Consider the following 16,638-nt stretch of genomic DNA (forward strand, 5'->3'; position numbering starts at 1 on the left):
TTCCCAAAAGTAGAACTTTTATTGACAGCAAGGGAAAACTAAAAACAAAGACAGCCAGAAAGGAGGCAACAACACACAACTAGCCCCCCCTTCCAGGTCCAACCAGTAAGGAGCTGCTCCCAGGCAAATTTCCCATCGTACAGTCTCACAAAATAAGAAAATAGCGCCAGGTTCATCCACCTGCAACCTTGGAGCTGTGGGCTCCAGTCCATGGTTCTCCCCCCTGGCCTGGGTGGCTTTGGGAAGAACAGGACCCTGTCAGCCCCCCAGCACTGCAGAGGGGATGGCATTGAAGCCAGGACCTGCATTTTTCTGTGCAAAGAGCTTTGCTTTGTCTCCCGGGTCGCTGCCATTCTTCGGGAGCATTTACATGCAAAGAAGACCTTTGTTTCCTAAGGTCTGCTGTTCCTGCTCATTTCCTAGCAAAGGAGGCTGACCAGGAGCACTGGGAAGGAACAAAGACTCTGCTTCCATAGAAAATCCCTACTAACAAAGCAGGAGAGGGGAAAGTGTGTGCAGCAGGAACTTTTCCTCTCAGAAATGTCTCTCCCGTCGCTGGCAATCCCTCAGGGACACCGCACTGAGCTCTTTCTGACACAAGTTACCCACGTTATCCGAGCCCTCCCAGTGCCTCTCCCTATCCAACACCACAGGGAGGTGCCCCGATGTCGGTGTGATGTCTCCATATGGTGCATTATTCTTTAACAACAGAAATCGGCTTCTCTTCGGAACTTCCAGCACACAGAGGGCAACGCCAAGCAACAAAGGAAGAAGGAGCAGCGACTCCTGCCACGCAACTCTGCTCTGAGCAAATCCTAAGGGGGAAGAGGGCAGGGTGCAGGCAGAAAACCTCTGAGCTAGCATTCAGTAAAAACACTATTTATTCACCCCTCTTGGTTACAGCTGGGCAGGGGAAGCAGGTACAGAGGAGGAGGCCATGCACTCCAGGCTGCTCCATGGTGCTTTATCCCACGTGTCTGTCTCGGGGAAGCTGCCGTAGGCTGGCGCTTTATTTCGCAGTTTGCTTAAAAAAAAAAAAAAAAATCAAAACTAAATAAATATTGTTCCAAAAGAAGCCAGAGGAGAGAGCAAGCCTTTGGTACAACAGCTGCATCTCCAGTAAGACCCCGAGCCGCTGTGCTGGACCGCTCCAGACACAGCTGGGGTTGGCACAGGCTCTGCTGAGCCTGTCACACATGAAAACATGGAGCAAACAACAACAGGAACTTTGTGAGAACTCTGGTTCGTTTGTCACGACCCCCACGACTTTGCTTTGTGGTCTTGGGACGAGGGGAAGTGACAGTCACAGGGGTTGGGAGAATCCAAAGGAAACAGGCTCACTCCAGGGCGATGCACTTTCAGCTCCGTTTGCTTCCCAGTCTTTGGGGTGAAAGCAGAGTGCTGTGCACGTACAAGGACAGGCTCCTTTGACCTCAAGTTTGCTTTGCTAAGTTTCCAAGGTGCCTCAAAACCAGAGCCTGGAATGCAGAGGCCGATGCAGTGTTCCTTTCTATGATATATTTTTCTTATATATAGTATATATTTTTAAACCAGCCCTGCCAAGTCTATTCTCTCGCTCAGGTGCACATCACCAAGAGTCATTTCCCACCATCCCACGACGTATAAAACAGGAGTTGTGTGTCTAAGCGAAGGGAAGTCGCTTCCAATTGTTCCCTCTCCTTCCCCCTTCCTTGGAGAAGAGAGCAGAGGTGTCGGGTGTCAGGTCCTATCGATCCATCTCATCCAGGAGAGGCGTGGCGTCCCCGGCGATGGACATGGGCGTGCTCTCGATCATGGGGCTGGGAGACGGGCGAGGGGTCAACCTCTGCTTCTGTTTCCTCCGCTCAGCCTCCTTCTCCTGCAGCCACTGCTCGGCCATCTTGCCCCAGTCGATGGCAGCGTGGCTGTTGGTCCTGCAAGGACACGGGGACAAAGTGAGATGGGACAGGAGAGCTTCCCTGCCCTCCCTCCCTCCCTCCCCACCATGCTGTTCCTACAAAAATCATGAAAAGCAACTGAGACAGGACATGGATACAAACACCCGGAGCTACTCACTTTGGCTGCTGCCTCTGCCTGGAGCTGGACGATGGCTGCGACTGTGCCTGAGACTGGGTGGACTGGGGTGTGGTGTTGGCCTGGAGCTGGTACTGGGGCGTGGTGATGGGCTGGCTGGGAGTAGTGTAGGAGTAGCTGGGGGTCATCAGAGGGGTGGCCACCGGCTGCTGTGCTGGAGTCGTGAAGACCTGCAGAGAACAGAGGCTGTCAGGGGACAGAGGGTGGACCCTGCTAGGCTGCGGGGGCTCTGCACTGCCCTGCTCGCCCAGGAGGGTGCCCACCCTCACTGTGTGCCCCCAGCCCTGCTGAGCACAGCACATTCAGCACAGCCTGCCCTCCTTGTTCACCCCAAGGGGAGATGCTCGAGCCAAGCAAAGGCAAGGGGCACAAGAGACACTTGGGGCAAGCCAGCAGCAATGACATCCTGCAGTGGGCACGAAGAACAGATAAATTCTTCCCCTGCAGGCTGCAGAGAAGGTGCAGCAGCTCCCAGGATGGCTCCCTCCCACATCCCAAGCCAGCTGGCTGCTTGTCCCATGGAGAGCTTAGCGTCTTTGCCTGCCGGTGTTCACCTCCCCTTTTTTTCAGATGTCTTGATGATTAACACATCTGGTTATCCACAGTCCCTGCCTATCCCCAGCTCGGCATTTACTGTGCCAAACTTCCTGAAAGCCTCCCAAGGTGCTCTGAAGGAGGAGCACTCCTCCCTGCAAGCCTTGTCTTGCAGCATCTCCTCTTTGGGTACAACAGCTGGGTGTGTTCTTTGTAGCCAGGCTCCTCAGTCCTTCCGCAGCTGGAATTCGCCTTGGTGTCAAGCTGGGAGCTTGCAGAGTGGGCTGAGAGCAGGCACACATGCAGGAAGGCTTCAGCATGAGCCAAAACTGTCCAATTCCATCTTACTCCCTGCAAAGCCCCTGGGTGTTGGGTCAGGCTGAGGTGTTCCCCGCCGGTGCAGCTCGGAGATTAGCGCTGAGCTGAAAAGCCCTGCAAACTCAGCGCATACTTTCCCAGCTAATCTCCTCCGCTGGCAGCTCACGTTGCCAATTCAGGGGCACAATCAGAAGGTTGTGTGCCCTCACCGCTGGATCCCACCTCTCCACCCTGCCACATTCCTTGGGGGGGGGGGGGGGGGGCCGGACCAGTTTGCTCCTTGCTCCAACTCCCCCCGGAGCAGGGCTGTGTTACGCGCCTCCTTTCTCCACTCACGCGAGGCAAGAGGAAACCTGGTTCAAGAATCCAGCCCATGCAGCACCAGGGGGACAAAACCAGGATTTGGGGACCCCAGGCAATGAGGGATTCCTTATAGGCTCCCAGTGGTTTCTAGCAGCAGGGAGAAGCCAGTGGCAATTTAAGTGACACTTACGTGGTAGGCGCTGCTGCCGCCTCCGCTGCCTCCGTAGCCGTACTGGCTGGAGCCCCACTGTGCCGGGGTGGCATTTGGGTTCTGTCCCTGGCCTGTCACAGCAGCGATGGCACTGAACATCTGAGAGGTCATGTTCTGTGGCAGAGCGTTCACTGCACGCGTCAGGTCTGCAAGGGAGACACATTGCATTAGGAAAAGTGGAGCCTGGAGGAGCAGCTGACATCCCAATTCCAGCCGGGAATGGCCTGCACTGACCTGCCAGGTTGATGTTAGCTGGAGTAGCATTAATGGAGGCTGGAGTCCTGGTCCGACTGCTACTGCTGGGGGTAATACCTGTACAAAATACCAACCAAGAGCTAGATTAACTCTCCTGGAAGAGAGAAACCTGAAACTCGGGATTTGAAAAAATGGAGGGAACGCTGGTTCTGGCACGATGGTTTGCCACCAGGGAATGGTGTGTGCTGGGTTGTATGGTGGGGGAGACAAGGGAGAGGAAAGGGACTGGTCCATGTTTTGCTGCACAGCCCACTTGGCTGAAAGATTAACTCTCAGGAGAGCTCTCAGTGGGTCCATGGAACCAAACACTTGGAACGTTGCTTTGAAACTTCCCACATATAGAAAAATCCTAGGACACATTTTAGGGACAAAGATGACGGAACTGTCCTTTAATAACTGTCCCTGATGATGTGTGATAAACAAACAGCTGAGGCACTCAAGTTTTAGGCTGCTTACCTGGAACAGGGTCCTGATAGTGATCCTTAAACCATCGGAAAAGTCCATTCACAGTAGGGAAGACTTGGCCCCGGTAGCGGAATCCCTCTGGTGTTACTGTCACATACTCTATCCTGGGAGGAGCAGGGAGACCACAACACATCACAGGCTGCTTCAGTCACTCACTGACAGGTGAACAGTCAGGACAGGCATGGACTAAAACCACAGCCAATGGCTGTACTGATAATGAACAGACAGATCTACCCAAGACACTTTTATCTTCAAACAGTTGCTCCAAAATACCCTGCCTTTCCATGAAAAATCCATCATTCCCTGCCTACAGTCCTGTGACACCCACAGCACAGTGGTAGCCAGATGGTTAAGAAACATGGGAGTCTCCTGGGTGAGATTTACTGCTAGAATTGGGTCCTCCACTGTCAGGAGGCCAAATCCTGGGAAACAGGAGGTGTGATTTACAGGAATTCTGACAGAGCTGGAAGAAAAACTGGCAGCAGTCAGCTGAGGTTTGGTACTGGCAGTACTCAGTGCAGATGCTGGGCTTGCCACTCTCTTACCTTGGTTTGCCTCGAGGCTGATATCCCAAGAGGAATTTACCAGGTAGATCTTTACAGGCACTGATAAAGTATGGAATAAATGTTGGCTTCTCTTTCTTGGTCTTTATCAGCAGCTCTTCCAGCTTCTAATTAAAGAGAGAAAGAAGATAAATGCTCCAGGGGAGCCCACATTTTCAGCAACACACAGAGCCTATGGATATCTTCCTGAGGAGCTACCACATCCTGGGACAGTCTTACCTTCTTGTCTCCACCATTGCAGTCCTGGTAGTATTTGTGGTTCAACAGGTCTCTGGCAAAAGAAGCCATTGGCTGGACATAACGAGCAACAATTTCATCCAGGTCTTCAAACTCCTTTGAAGGAACACATTTAAAGAGGTATTTAGGGTGTATTTAGTCATACACTCTGCACAGCAAGGCTTGAGGAAAAAAACCAGAGACAAGTATTGTCTAAAGATCCAGAGAATGTGTTGGAAGTTACTCTCTAAGAGTGTAGAGTGTGAAAGCAGCTGCAAGGACAGAAAGGCTGTGTCAACCTGTCAGATAGGTCCTTCCCCTTCCCAGGCATGCTCTGCAAGGCTTTACCTCTGTGTTAATCCAGAGCATGGAGCCCAGGCTGAAGGCATTCTCCTTGCCCTCTTCTCGGACATCCACGTGCTGGTAAATGCCATCATTGACCTTCCAGGTGACAGTCAGATGGTTCTCCCCTTTGCTGCTGGGCCGAATAATCACATCCCCTTGGTCCATGGTCTCCATCATCTTCTCTGCTTGCTTGAAGCTGATGTTGTGGAATGATGGGTGAGCAATCACCCTCTTGATGTACGCTGGAGAACAAAGGGAACGTTCAGCCTTCTAGAGGAAGTGCTTTAATGCAACCGTATCTAATAGTGCTGATTGTCCTGAAGCAGCCTGGGAAGGCTGGAATTACAAGGGAGAGAGAAATTAAGAGACTCACTTGTCCTCTGCTGCTTTCTTTTCATGTCTTCTTCCTGTTTGTGATCCGCTGCTTCAGAGTCGAAGTCGTAGTAGGTGTCTTTGGGCAGTTTCCACTCATTGTTCTTGTCCATCAGGTCTGAGGTCCTGCAGGTCAGGTCTGCACTGAATTTCTCAATGTCAATCTTCATGATCCGGCAGTGGACGGTCATTCCCACCTGCAGAGGAGGTGCAGGCCAAGGTGAGCAGCAGGTTTGGCAGATATACCAGAATCCCTGTGCTACAGAACAATCCACGTGGGATCCCGCTGACACTGAGGAGGTACCAATCACCTCACCTCCTTCAGACTGATACAACCTTTAAAAGTGCTCTTTCTGCATGAACTGAAAGTCAACTAATCCCAAAAATTATCAGAACCAAAGGAGATTAAAGGAAAAATGGGCAGTTCTCCAGCACATCTACTACCTATGACCCACACCACACAGGAAACTGCAAGTCTGGAGGGTGAGGACAATCACCTTTTCTATTTCAAGTACCTTTCACAATGGGAGCAGCAAAACTGAACTTCAAGATGTGCAAGAAGGCAGTTAAGTCTGTTCAGAAGCAGACACTCAAAGGACTGCTCTAATAAAACGTGAGACAGAAAATCCCCCCACAAAAACTGCAATGTCTTAGTTCAGTTGACCATGATGAAGTTAATTAATAACTCTTTAAAGAAATGCTGAGACCTCTGAGCTTACAGGATTACCATCACCTGCACAGGCTGTTGGGAACCCCAAAAGACAGCAAAGACATTAAACCACTATTTTATTATGTGATAAAAAAAGTGTTATTCCATTCCTTTCAGAACCCCAATCCCTGCCCTGAGCAGGACCAGTAACTCTGATGACCTCCACAAATTAATGGAGAGGGAAGAAGAAGCTGTAAGAGGGAAAATGACCCTTGCCTGTCCAAAAGCAGTTCTGTGAACCCTTTAGAAAGCCAGAAACAAGAGGCAGCTCTGCATTAGAATGCCTTCTGGTCTCCTAAACCCAGACTTCAGCCAGACAACAATAAATCCTCCTGCAGCACAACGTGTTAACTGATTAACAGGGTCTCACCAGCTGCCAAGGGAGATTTGCACTGTGGGACAAGGACACTAACCAGAACCTGAACTTCCTGCTGGTTTAAAGTCCTTACGTGAAAATAAGGTCAGAAAAGTAATTTAACAACAGTGTTATTAACCAAACTCTGAATCTTTGGTATTGGCTCCAGGTTCTTCCAGCTCATGCTGGGGGTGTGAAAATCCATTGTTTTCGTACCTTCACCCTTTCTTCTGGCCTCTTGACCACCTTGTCACTAAGAAATTTTGTTGGGATGAAGCCAGCAACACCATTATCCAGACGTGTCTTCACTCCAATGGCCTGACCCGGGCAGGAACCGCTGTCAAAATGGTTCCAAACCTTGAGCAAGGCAAAAGTAAATAAATCATTCAGCATGGAAACAAAATAGCCCCAGCAGTTCATATTCAAAACAAGTCCAAAAGCCGTGTCAGCGAAGTGGTGCAGCCAACAGAGACTTGTAGAAGGGCAGGGGACAGAGGACTGCAACAAATGCCACCCAGTAATGCAATCTTCCTCCTCCAGTTCTGCTCAGCTTAAGGGACATTGCAACCAGGAAGGTCAGAACGTTTTTAGACCCTGAACACCAGCCTGCAGCCAGGGCTGGTCTCTAATGAACACTATAGGGGTTTAAAGTCAGGGATTACCCAGGCTGGAATTCAGTGTTTAGAAGGGACCTAAAGTACAGCTGCATTAAGCAGCAGGTGGTCCAGATAAGTTCTTAAAATTGAGAAGGTGGCACAGCCTTCTGTTCTCAGTGTCACGGGCAATTTCTCTGTGTAGAACACAATCCCAGACCACAAACAAGAATGCTTTATGTATCTGCAAAGAACTGCTCAGCTTAGCCCCAGGTCCATTTCACTCTAAAATCCATAATGTAGCCATAAAACATCTGTCAAATCTATACTGAAGCAATTAGTCAGAAGTGCAACAGATTTTATTTACAGCCAAAGGCCACATCAGAGCTCGGGATCCTGGGCCACTGTGGATGCAATCTTGGCTCTAATACCTTTTCTCCCAAGAACCCTACACAACACTCCAGCCTGCTGCTAGCAGGCTCCTGACAAAGGCAGGCCTGTCAGGAGAAGCAGCCCCACCTCACTGAGCTCTGGGAAGTTGTCCTGCTGGCAGAAAGGGCACTGCCAAAGGCCAGTTTCGTCGTTCCGTATCGCCTGGTCGTAGCTCTCTCCCTGTGGGCGCCTGTGGGCAATCCCAGTCACGTTGCAGATGATCATTTTACCTGTGGGGTGATGGGAGAGGGGAAGGAAAGACTGAAGAACTGCAGAGCTGGGCAGTTTCCTCTACCTAAGGTTGTTATTCATGCATGGAGGTTTTAGGAGACCACCCAGGTACCTGACAAGCTGCTTCACACTCCACCACAGCACTGTCCCAGCATCATGCTCACTAAGATCCCTCTGCCCACCTTCACACATCCTGTGTCAACTTAGGAGGACAGAAAGCAGGGATGTGGACAGGGATGTACCTATGTAAAATGTCTCTGGAGTTTCTTTGGTCAGCATATTGAAGACCTCCTCTGTGTTGGGAGAACGGTACGGGGTTCTCAGGTCCTTGTATCTGCAGCTTAGCTCAGCTCGAATGTCATACAAAGTGATGTGCTTGTCACCGTAGCCCTGTGTGGGATTCAGAGGTTATAAAGGCATGAGAAGCAGGAAGAAGGTCAGTAGGGAACCCAGTGTCAGTTATGGAAGAACTCAAGGAACTTATCAAACAGCAAATTTAAAGAAGTGGAATGCAGCAGGTACCTACAAATGGTGAAACTCAGTCACAGGATGTTGAGGAGGTCAAAAGGACAAACATATTTAGAAAAAAATTAATGGAGCTTAAATGGTCTAATTACTGTCTCCTGCCCCAAGTGTACTTTCTGCAAGCATTTACTACATGCCATTGTCAGACACTGACTGCTCATCATGGCTGTTTATACATTTTACGACAGCACAGCTAATGCCCAGCTCCTAAAAAGGATAAAGGGTCACCAGCTATAAAACATGAGAATGCCAGCTGGGCAGCAGAGCTTCTCCTCTGTTTTTCAGCACCAGGAATCCCCAATACACCTGTCTTTCCAGTTCTTCAGCAAAGGCATCAAGATCCAGGTCTTTCAGGCGCTCGGGGTTTTCCAGGATCTCCTCCAGAGCTCCTGCAGGATTTGCATCCTCAGCTGACTCATCATATTCCAGGGCATCCACTGCCATTTTCCTTGCCCATTCATAGGTTTCAGGATGGACCCTAGAGCCATCTAGGACTTCAATGTAGGAATCAGTGCTGAAACAAAACCAATGCTCAGATCAGGGCTCTGAGGGTTCCAGCTGTTCCTGCAGCTCAATGATCAAGCACAATGTCGAGCACCACCCCTGCCCTCCATGGAACAAAGAGCTCCAAAAAGGACACTATGAATTATTCATTGCTAAGCCAACAGGAGCCAAGGCAAGACCTGGCAAACTCCAGTCTGCAGCTCCAAAGATACAGCCAGGCATTTTGGATGCTGGGTGGATTTGATCCCTGTGTACTACAGCTGCTCTACAAGCACACAGCTCCCTGCAGTTTCTCTCCTCATACAAATTCAGTGTTGCCATCGAGCTGCTTGGATGGGCTACACTTTGCCCCTGGCATCTCTGGGATTTGTATCCTTCAAGAATCAAGGGATCTAGCGGGGTTGGATCACTCAATGCAGGGATTCAGCCAGGTGTCCTTTCTCAGATTGCTTTTCAAAGGCAAAAAACCCTGGAGAAAGCACCTTTCCAGTAAGTGACCCTTTGTGCAAAGCAGTCAGAGGTTCAGAAACAAGGTCACAGCTGTCCTCAAAACCCCTCTCGTGCAGTCACCAGTAACTTAATGCTCCATAAAAGTCCCAGTATTGCTACTGGTTTAAGAGGAAGCCAAATTGCTGAGTTGTTTCTCAACGTTGAAACTTTAGAAAAATAAAATACTGTCAGAAGGACCAGGCAGAAACTAAGCTGAAGTGCCCATGGGTTACTGACAACTGCATGACAACTATTTTAGGGAACAACTGGTTTTAGTTCAGTTCCTCTTGACCACAAAGGGTCTTTCACCCCAGAGTAAGCCATATAATTCATGTTCTGCAGCTCACACTGCTGCTCTGCAAGTGCAGCTGCCCTTAAGAATCAGATTAATAACCAGCAATACCTGAACTTGGCTAAAAGTCAGAGGGGCCACACAGAAACTCTGGGGAACACTGACTCAGGGAAGGTCACTGCTTCAGCCTGTCACTCACACTAACTCCATACCCCATAGGACATCAAATACAACCCAATACCCACCTATCACCCAGTGATGCTGTGTCAATTTTGATGAAGCCAGCACAGTTGATGAACACTTTGGGTCCCATGTGACACATCGTAACCAGCTGGGTCCTGTTCTCCAGACGGGTGTTGTTTTGTTTTAAGATCTGCAGAGAAAGGCAAGAATATAAACCCTGAGAGAGGCAAGAGCATAAACCCTGCTATTCAAACACAAGATTGCCCACAGAGGCTGTGGACTTCCTATCCCTGGAAGTTGTTCAAAGCCAGGCTGGATGGGGCTCTGAGTAACCTGCTTTAGTGGAAGGTATCCATGCCCATGGCCAAGGGTTGGAATTACATATTTAAGGTCCCTTCCAACCCAAACCATTGTGATTCTCTGGGAAAAAAGCTGATGATTCACACAGCACACTGCAGTGTTTAAAGCATCTGACACACGCCCATCACAACTCTTTAAGTTGTTGCTCCCTGCCAGTGCCTCAACACTGTGTGAAAGATGATGATTCCACATCATCACGGCTCCAACTCTCAGGAAAAGCGCTGGCTTTTTGCCTCGTGTTTTCTACACTGTGGAGGTGTCTTGACGCTCTGACAGCACATCCATTCCTGTGGGTTTGGGAGCTGGCTGGGATTGACGGATCTGCTGAGCTGTTTGGGTCTGTCAAGGACACAAGTCCACATGTAGCTTCGGGGCGAAGCACAGCGAGGTAAAAACACACATCAACAGAGCTGTCAGCTGCACCTGGCACACGGGACCCTGAGTCACCTCCTGAGCACTCACACAGTCTTGGTGGTGACGTGCTGTTTTTGTAGGCAGGGCCAAGAAGCCTCCTTACCTTCAGCAGGTGAGTGCCTTTGCGTGGTCCCAGGCCACACACGTACTGCAGCAAAGCCTGGCTGTGGGGGTGAGCAATGGCCCTGTTCACATCCACCCCCACCTCGTTCACACGGTTGATGAATTCGCAGTAGAGCGCGTTCAGCAGCTCCTCCTTCACCACGTGCTCCTGGCAGAGAGAAGAGGTGTTAGCCCTGGAAAAGATGGATCTGTGCAACCCTCTGCCATGAGCCAAACACAACACACTGGCTCCCAGGAGCTGTGTTGCACCTCAGTTACCCCTGAGAACAGCCTAAAGGCTGATAAGGAAGAAGCAAAGGGAAAAAAAACAGAAAGAAAGGTGCTGTGTAGCCTGAATATGGCACAGAACAGGCAGAACTTGCACAAGTTTAACTTGGAAACCTTTTCTTTGAAAGCAAACCCTCACAGGCTGCTTTCTCTTGCGGAGAAGGATCTCCCTTGCCCAAGGAAAATTTACCTGCAGAGGGTGGAGTTTCAGGCAGAGAATATCCTCATCAGAGCTGCAGACCTGGGCGAACTCAACGAGGGGGTCCTGGATGCGGCGAGCGAGGGACACGGCCTGACGCAGCAGAGGGGGGTAATCCCGGAATTCATTCTGCAACAGGACACAGAATCAGGCAAAACCCTCGTGGCGTTTCCACACTTTGTACCACAAGCAGCAAAGACACATCAGACAGGGACTGGAGCAAAGAAGCACTTGGTACTCAGGGCAAAGAAAGCTGAGGTCAAAGGCTCCCACGAGCTCTTAATGCAATCAGTAATGGAACAATCTCACTCATTTCCAACTACATCAATATCCACTTTGTGCATCTGCTGGTGCTGATCGCTTCAGGGAAGCCTAAGATGTTTTGCCTTGATCCAAAAATCAGTATGTGACTGTCCAGATGGATCATACGAGACAGAGGATGATGTAAGGCCAGCACAACAAATGGAGGATGACACAGCACGAATGAGCAACAAACTAAGGGAGAGCTGGAGTAGCAGAAAGTTCACCTCAGACTTCTTGCTGTTCATGTAGAGGATGGCCAGTTCATTGTCCACCAGCTCCACTCCGATCGAGGACAGCTGCTGCCCTTGGTCCAGCTCATGAACAATTCTCTTCACATCCTCCATCAGCATCTGAGCATCCCTAGGGAGAGACAGCCGAAGGGACTGAGGGGAGAGCACAGAGCTGGGTCCTGGAGACAGTAAAATGTAGACAGACACAAGGAAAGGATTGCAAAGAGACTGGAAAGTGGAAGGGAACACAAAGACTGACCTGTTCTCGCCTGCAATTGTCACCACGTGAGGCTTCTTGTTCAGGAGGAATTTTTTCAAGGTTTCAATATCCTGGGCCTGGAAAGCAAAGTAGAAAATCAGAGTAGAAAAGCTAGAGGGTTTTTGTCCTGAGCTACCTACGTTCATCTCAGTGACAGCTGCACCAAGGCTCACCTTCTTTTCCCTCTCTTCCTCACGCCAGGCATTCCTTCTCTTTGTGAAATGTGGCAGTCGGAGGAAATCTGTCACCTCACCCTCGCCATTAACGAGGGCACAAAACACGGGGTGGTCCCTGTCAAACAGAGATCACTCAGACATGGAGGACTGCTAAAGCTGGACATACATACAGAGGCCACTCCCTGCCTCCTACCTGGCCGATGAAAAAGCAATGCCCAGCACCCGGATCCCTTTCCCTTGGTTTTCATCCATGAAATCATCGTCTTCCTCCACTTGCTGATCTGGCCTGTACGCAGCAACCTTTAGCCAGTTGTACAGTTTGCGGCTGCAAGCCTGGGAGAGCAGAGAAAGGACAAAGAGGAGTGAGAAAATCCACTGCAAGGGCCTTGGCATAGCCCTTCTCTGGAGCTGAAGTCAAACCAGACTCAATCCCCGCCTCCTCCTCCTTCCCAAGAACCTGTGGATGACCTGTCAGCAGCTATCCCCAGAAACGTCAGCATTTGCAAGCCCAGCTCTGTCTCAAACCTGTGCCCCATCTCACCTTGAGGACGTACTCCTTGGCCTCCACCAACAGCTTGTTCTTTAACTCTTTGGCCATCTGCACGTAGAGGAACTGGTTGAGGGAGCGCTCGATGGCCATGGTGCGCTGCCGATTCCACTCCTGCACCTGGTGGCTGAACTCATCCCGGTAATAGAACTGCTTGATTTCCTCAAAGTATGTCTGGTCACTGCCATAACTGCAAGAAAGGACAAGAGGAGATACAGAAAGACTCCAAACACCTGCATGGACACCATCACTGGCAGGTTCCTGCACAGGGATGCAGTAGCAGCGCCTCAGATTCAGGTAGCTGCTTGAAAAAAATTAGGGAAGAGCCAACCCTCCCATCAAATGCTGCTTTAGCTGCAGAAGAGATGCTGTAGACAGACCTCAGACACCCCAGCACACCCATATTGCACAGTGTGGCCACTCAGATGTGCAGGGAAGGGAACCAAGTTGGTTGGGAAACAAGCTCCATCTTCCACAAAAATCCCAAAGGTTTTAGAGTTTGCCTTCAAGTGAGGAAGACAGATGTCTGCTCAAGTTTTCAACAAGACAATAAAAGAATCTTGAAAGGCTGCTTGACTTTGAGGTGCAGGAAACTGACTGAGGCCATGACTTGCAGAAGTAGTTTGGGTTACAGAGGAGCTCTAAGAGCACAGCAGCACTGGATGAATGAGCTGTGCCATGTCAGGGATGGCACAGCCAGTGGGAACTCACCCCTCCACTCCTTTCATGTCAATGCTGATATCTATGGTGAGCAGTGCCTCGTCCTCTGCCAGGCTCATTTTCAGGAACTGGTCATCTCGCAGCTCCTTCACAGGCTTGTTCTTCATGTATTTAAAGGAATAGGCATAGTGGGCTTCATCAATATCCTGGGAAAGAGGAGAGACAGTCAGCATGCACACAGGGCATTCATGAAGAAAGACCCTTCTGTATGCCACAGCAGACAATGGTTTTTATTCAATACTCCCTCAGCCCTATGCCTGCCAGTCTGCATTTCCTTCCCCAGCAGGACACAGTGGAATTGCTTCCCAGTCCCAGAGAAACAGAGACTGTTCCAATAATTGAAGGCAACATCTCATCTGGTAAAATGCTGAGACTAAAAATGCAGCATGCTGCTGAGCTGGGCTCTACAACCCAGCTCAGTGCTGCTCTGAGATTTATTCAGAGTTGCCACTGACACAGGAGAACAAGCATTTGTGTGCTATTTAGATCCTTCCCTGAATTCAGCCATGGAGTCAGAGCTCCCTTCCTTACCTTCTTCCCCTTTTTGGTTGGTGAAATGTTGATTTTAGCTCGTTCTTGGAAAGTCTGTCTCAGGACCTGTCTGACCAAGGGCTCCCTGGCGATCTGCAAAGCCACCATGTACCGAGCTCCTTCCAGCACAGCTTCTGGGCTTGGGAATTGACTACAAGCAAAAATGCAACGTGAAGGCTTAGAAAAATGTCCCCAGATCCCCTCACTTGCATTACATCCACAGTAACTCCACAGAGACCCCCACACACTGACCTACACACATAATCCTTGGCCAGCTCCAGGGGCTCTGCAGGGAACTGCTCTGTCTCGTGACGCTGGTAACTGTCTCGGAGATTCTCTCCAAACTGCTCAGGTGTCAGACCAAATTTCTTAGCCAGACCATCTGGTAAAAGAAAAAAAAAAACCAAAAAAGCAATGAGGACAAGGGTATTGCAAGCCAATAGTGAGCAAAATTACCAGTCTTCCTTGCACAGGTAAGTCACAGCATCCAGCAGAGCATGTGGGCCAGGCCACTGCACGCTCAGCAGGACAGAGCAGAGCCTTACCCAGCCCAGCTGCCTGGCAGATGGTGTACATATCCCTTCGGGAAGCCTGCTTCAGCTCAGGCCCCTTCTGCTCATCATCCTCTGCATCCTCCCCTTCACCTGTAGGAACGATACATTAGAAAGGCATCCAGACAGCTGGAGCATGTCAGAAGCACAATAAAGAGATAAAACACAACCTACACCGTGCAACAGAGCCCCTAAATCCCACAAAGGCATCTCAAAGGTCACAGTGGCCTTAAAATTATTCAGGGTTGGAAAAAGACCCTGGAAACACTATCTTCAGTGTCACTATGTTCAGTTTTAATAGGAGTATCTCCGGGTTGCACATTAAAACACACATCAAGATGGCCGGTTCTTGCTTGCTGATCCCTGACACAAGAGGTGGCATTCATGTTCCATTGGAAAGCACCTTGTGTGGCAAACCCTAAACATTTTCAGAGGTGCCTGAAAGACCTGGGACTAACTTGAGACAGAAATGACCAGCAGAGATGCTCTGTGCAAACACATGGGCTTTTCACCAAACCTTCATCCTGCTCTTTTGAACCAGGGTTTTCAAGCAGCCCACAAGGAGAAAACTATCAAACGTGGGGAGACAAACCTTCCTCCTCTTCACCATCCTCCCGGATACGCTTCTGCTTTTTGCGAGCGGCCTTGGCAGCGTTCTGCATCTTGGGGATGTCTCTGCCATAGTACAGCAGGAAGTGATTGTACACATCCTTCAGCTCATCCATGGACTGCACGTCCTTCAGCCTACGGAAAACCAGCACATTACACCCTGCCTGCAGCTGGGCCATGCTCAGAGCACTCAAGGAACCTGCTCTGACTCAGGTTAGGCAGCAGAGGAGCCCTTGGACTCATGTTGCAAAAGAATTTTAAGTATTTCTCATTACTGGCTTTGTTGGTGCTCTGCAGTAGCCAGAGTGCTTGTGCTGTTTGGGTAATTCAATGCACATTTTAAGTCATTTTAGGATGAATATAAAAGTCATGGCACTCTACCTCTCCATGTCAGTAGTATCCAGGGCCCTTATTCCATCAGCCAAGGGCTTGTCTGGGTCAGCAGAGATTTGTTCATACTGGTAGGCCTGCATCTTCTCAAACAGTCGTGTCAGGTTCTGCTTGCGGATCTTCAGCTGGGTCCACTGACATGAGAACAAAAGAATTCCAGTGAAACACCCCATTGCAGTGTGTCACCTGTCTCCTCCCTTCCCAAACAGGGACTTCCAGCATTTTGGGATATTTGTCATATAAAAATAATCATTAAAATTTTCATCCACAGCCAAAGCCAAATGTGACATGCAGCAGGTCTCATCTCAAAGATATTAACAGAAAAAAACAAAACAAAAAAAAAAAACAAACAAGGTTTGGATCTGATAGTAGAGAAACAACCTGCACTGCACAAAAGGAACTCAGTGAAGGGGAAGGATTTTTTTTGAATACTATTTTGTCAGATATCCCTTTACCACCACGTGTTGGCAAACATGCAAAAAGACATGGGTAAAAAACCCAAACATGGCCAAAATGAACTCTGCTGAAAGTATCAGGTGGGAAGACAAAGATGGATGGGACAACCAGAAATGAAAATAATCCTCACCTTCTCATCCCACTGCCAGACCCTCCACAGGTCGTTGATGTGCAGCTCTGGCTCCACATACTCCTTTCTGTAGAAGGCGATGAACGGCACCTGGGTCAGAAATGAAACTCATCACCCCTGTGCAGGACACTGGGCTGTTCCTGGCAGCCAGGAGCCCAGACAGAGCTCCTGTTCCATGTGGGAGAACAAGCTAAGGAGGCAAGCTCTTACTCCACCAAAGAATACATCACAAAGGCCAAAAAATTTCTGCAACATCAGGCAACACCTCAGAGAACAGACTGGATGGACCAAGCAAGGCTCAAGAGAAATTCCCTCACCTCATTCAGCCTCAATTTGTCCAGAATTAGGGAAAAGACAATGACAGCAGCTCTGTCAAACAGGCCTTAAAAACCTGCATTGCCACAG

The 16,638-nt window shown here is 49.6% G+C and overlaps 1 protein-coding gene across 3 annotated transcripts in view; it reads right to left on the reverse strand.

Moving 5' to 3' along the window:
* Positions 1 to 16,638, reverse strand: part of SUPT6H (SPT6 homolog, histone chaperone and transcription elongation factor) — a 26,948-nt gene continuing 10,310 nt past the window's right edge. For all 3 annotated transcript variants that reach the window (XM_048324505.1, XM_048324504.1, XM_048324507.1), the window contains exons 10-37: positions 16,234 to 16,323; positions 15,639 to 15,781; positions 15,241 to 15,392; positions 14,643 to 14,741; positions 14,350 to 14,479; positions 14,098 to 14,248; positions 13,558 to 13,712; positions 12,841 to 13,036; positions 12,493 to 12,632; positions 12,297 to 12,414; positions 12,124 to 12,200; positions 11,859 to 11,994; positions 11,323 to 11,460; positions 10,846 to 11,013; positions 10,031 to 10,158; positions 8,807 to 9,014; positions 8,218 to 8,365; positions 7,832 to 7,974; positions 6,936 to 7,076; positions 5,657 to 5,852; positions 5,287 to 5,525; positions 4,942 to 5,055; positions 4,705 to 4,829; positions 4,151 to 4,263; positions 3,674 to 3,751; positions 3,419 to 3,585; positions 2,056 to 2,243; positions 1 to 1,913 (exon numbers count right to left, since the gene is read on the reverse strand). In XM_048324505.1, coding sequence (XP_048180462.1) covers positions 1,727 to 1,913; positions 2,056 to 2,243; positions 3,419 to 3,585; positions 3,674 to 3,751; positions 4,151 to 4,263; positions 4,705 to 4,829; positions 4,942 to 5,055; positions 5,287 to 5,525; positions 5,657 to 5,852; positions 6,936 to 7,076; positions 7,832 to 7,974; positions 8,218 to 8,365; positions 8,807 to 9,014; positions 10,031 to 10,158; positions 10,846 to 11,013; positions 11,323 to 11,460; positions 11,859 to 11,994; positions 12,124 to 12,200; positions 12,297 to 12,414; positions 12,493 to 12,632; positions 12,841 to 13,036; positions 13,558 to 13,712; positions 14,098 to 14,248; positions 14,350 to 14,479; positions 14,643 to 14,741; positions 15,241 to 15,392; positions 15,639 to 15,781; positions 16,234 to 16,323 — 4,068 coding nt within the window. In that variant the 3' untranslated portion in view covers positions 1 to 1,726. The remainder of the gene's footprint in view (positions 1,914 to 2,055; positions 2,244 to 3,418; positions 3,586 to 3,673; positions 3,752 to 4,150; positions 4,264 to 4,704; positions 4,830 to 4,941; positions 5,056 to 5,286; positions 5,526 to 5,656; positions 5,853 to 6,935; positions 7,077 to 7,831; positions 7,975 to 8,217; positions 8,366 to 8,806; positions 9,015 to 10,030; positions 10,159 to 10,845; positions 11,014 to 11,322; positions 11,461 to 11,858; positions 11,995 to 12,123; positions 12,201 to 12,296; positions 12,415 to 12,492; positions 12,633 to 12,840; positions 13,037 to 13,557; positions 13,713 to 14,097; positions 14,249 to 14,349; positions 14,480 to 14,642; positions 14,742 to 15,240; positions 15,393 to 15,638; positions 15,782 to 16,233; positions 16,324 to 16,638) is intronic.

Source organism: Corvus hawaiiensis, chromosome 20 (assembly GCF_020740725.1).
Source record: "Corvus hawaiiensis isolate bCorHaw1 chromosome 20, bCorHaw1.pri.cur, whole genome shotgun sequence".
Classification (NCBI taxonomy): Eukaryota; Metazoa; Chordata; class Aves; order Passeriformes; family Corvidae; genus Corvus; species Corvus hawaiiensis.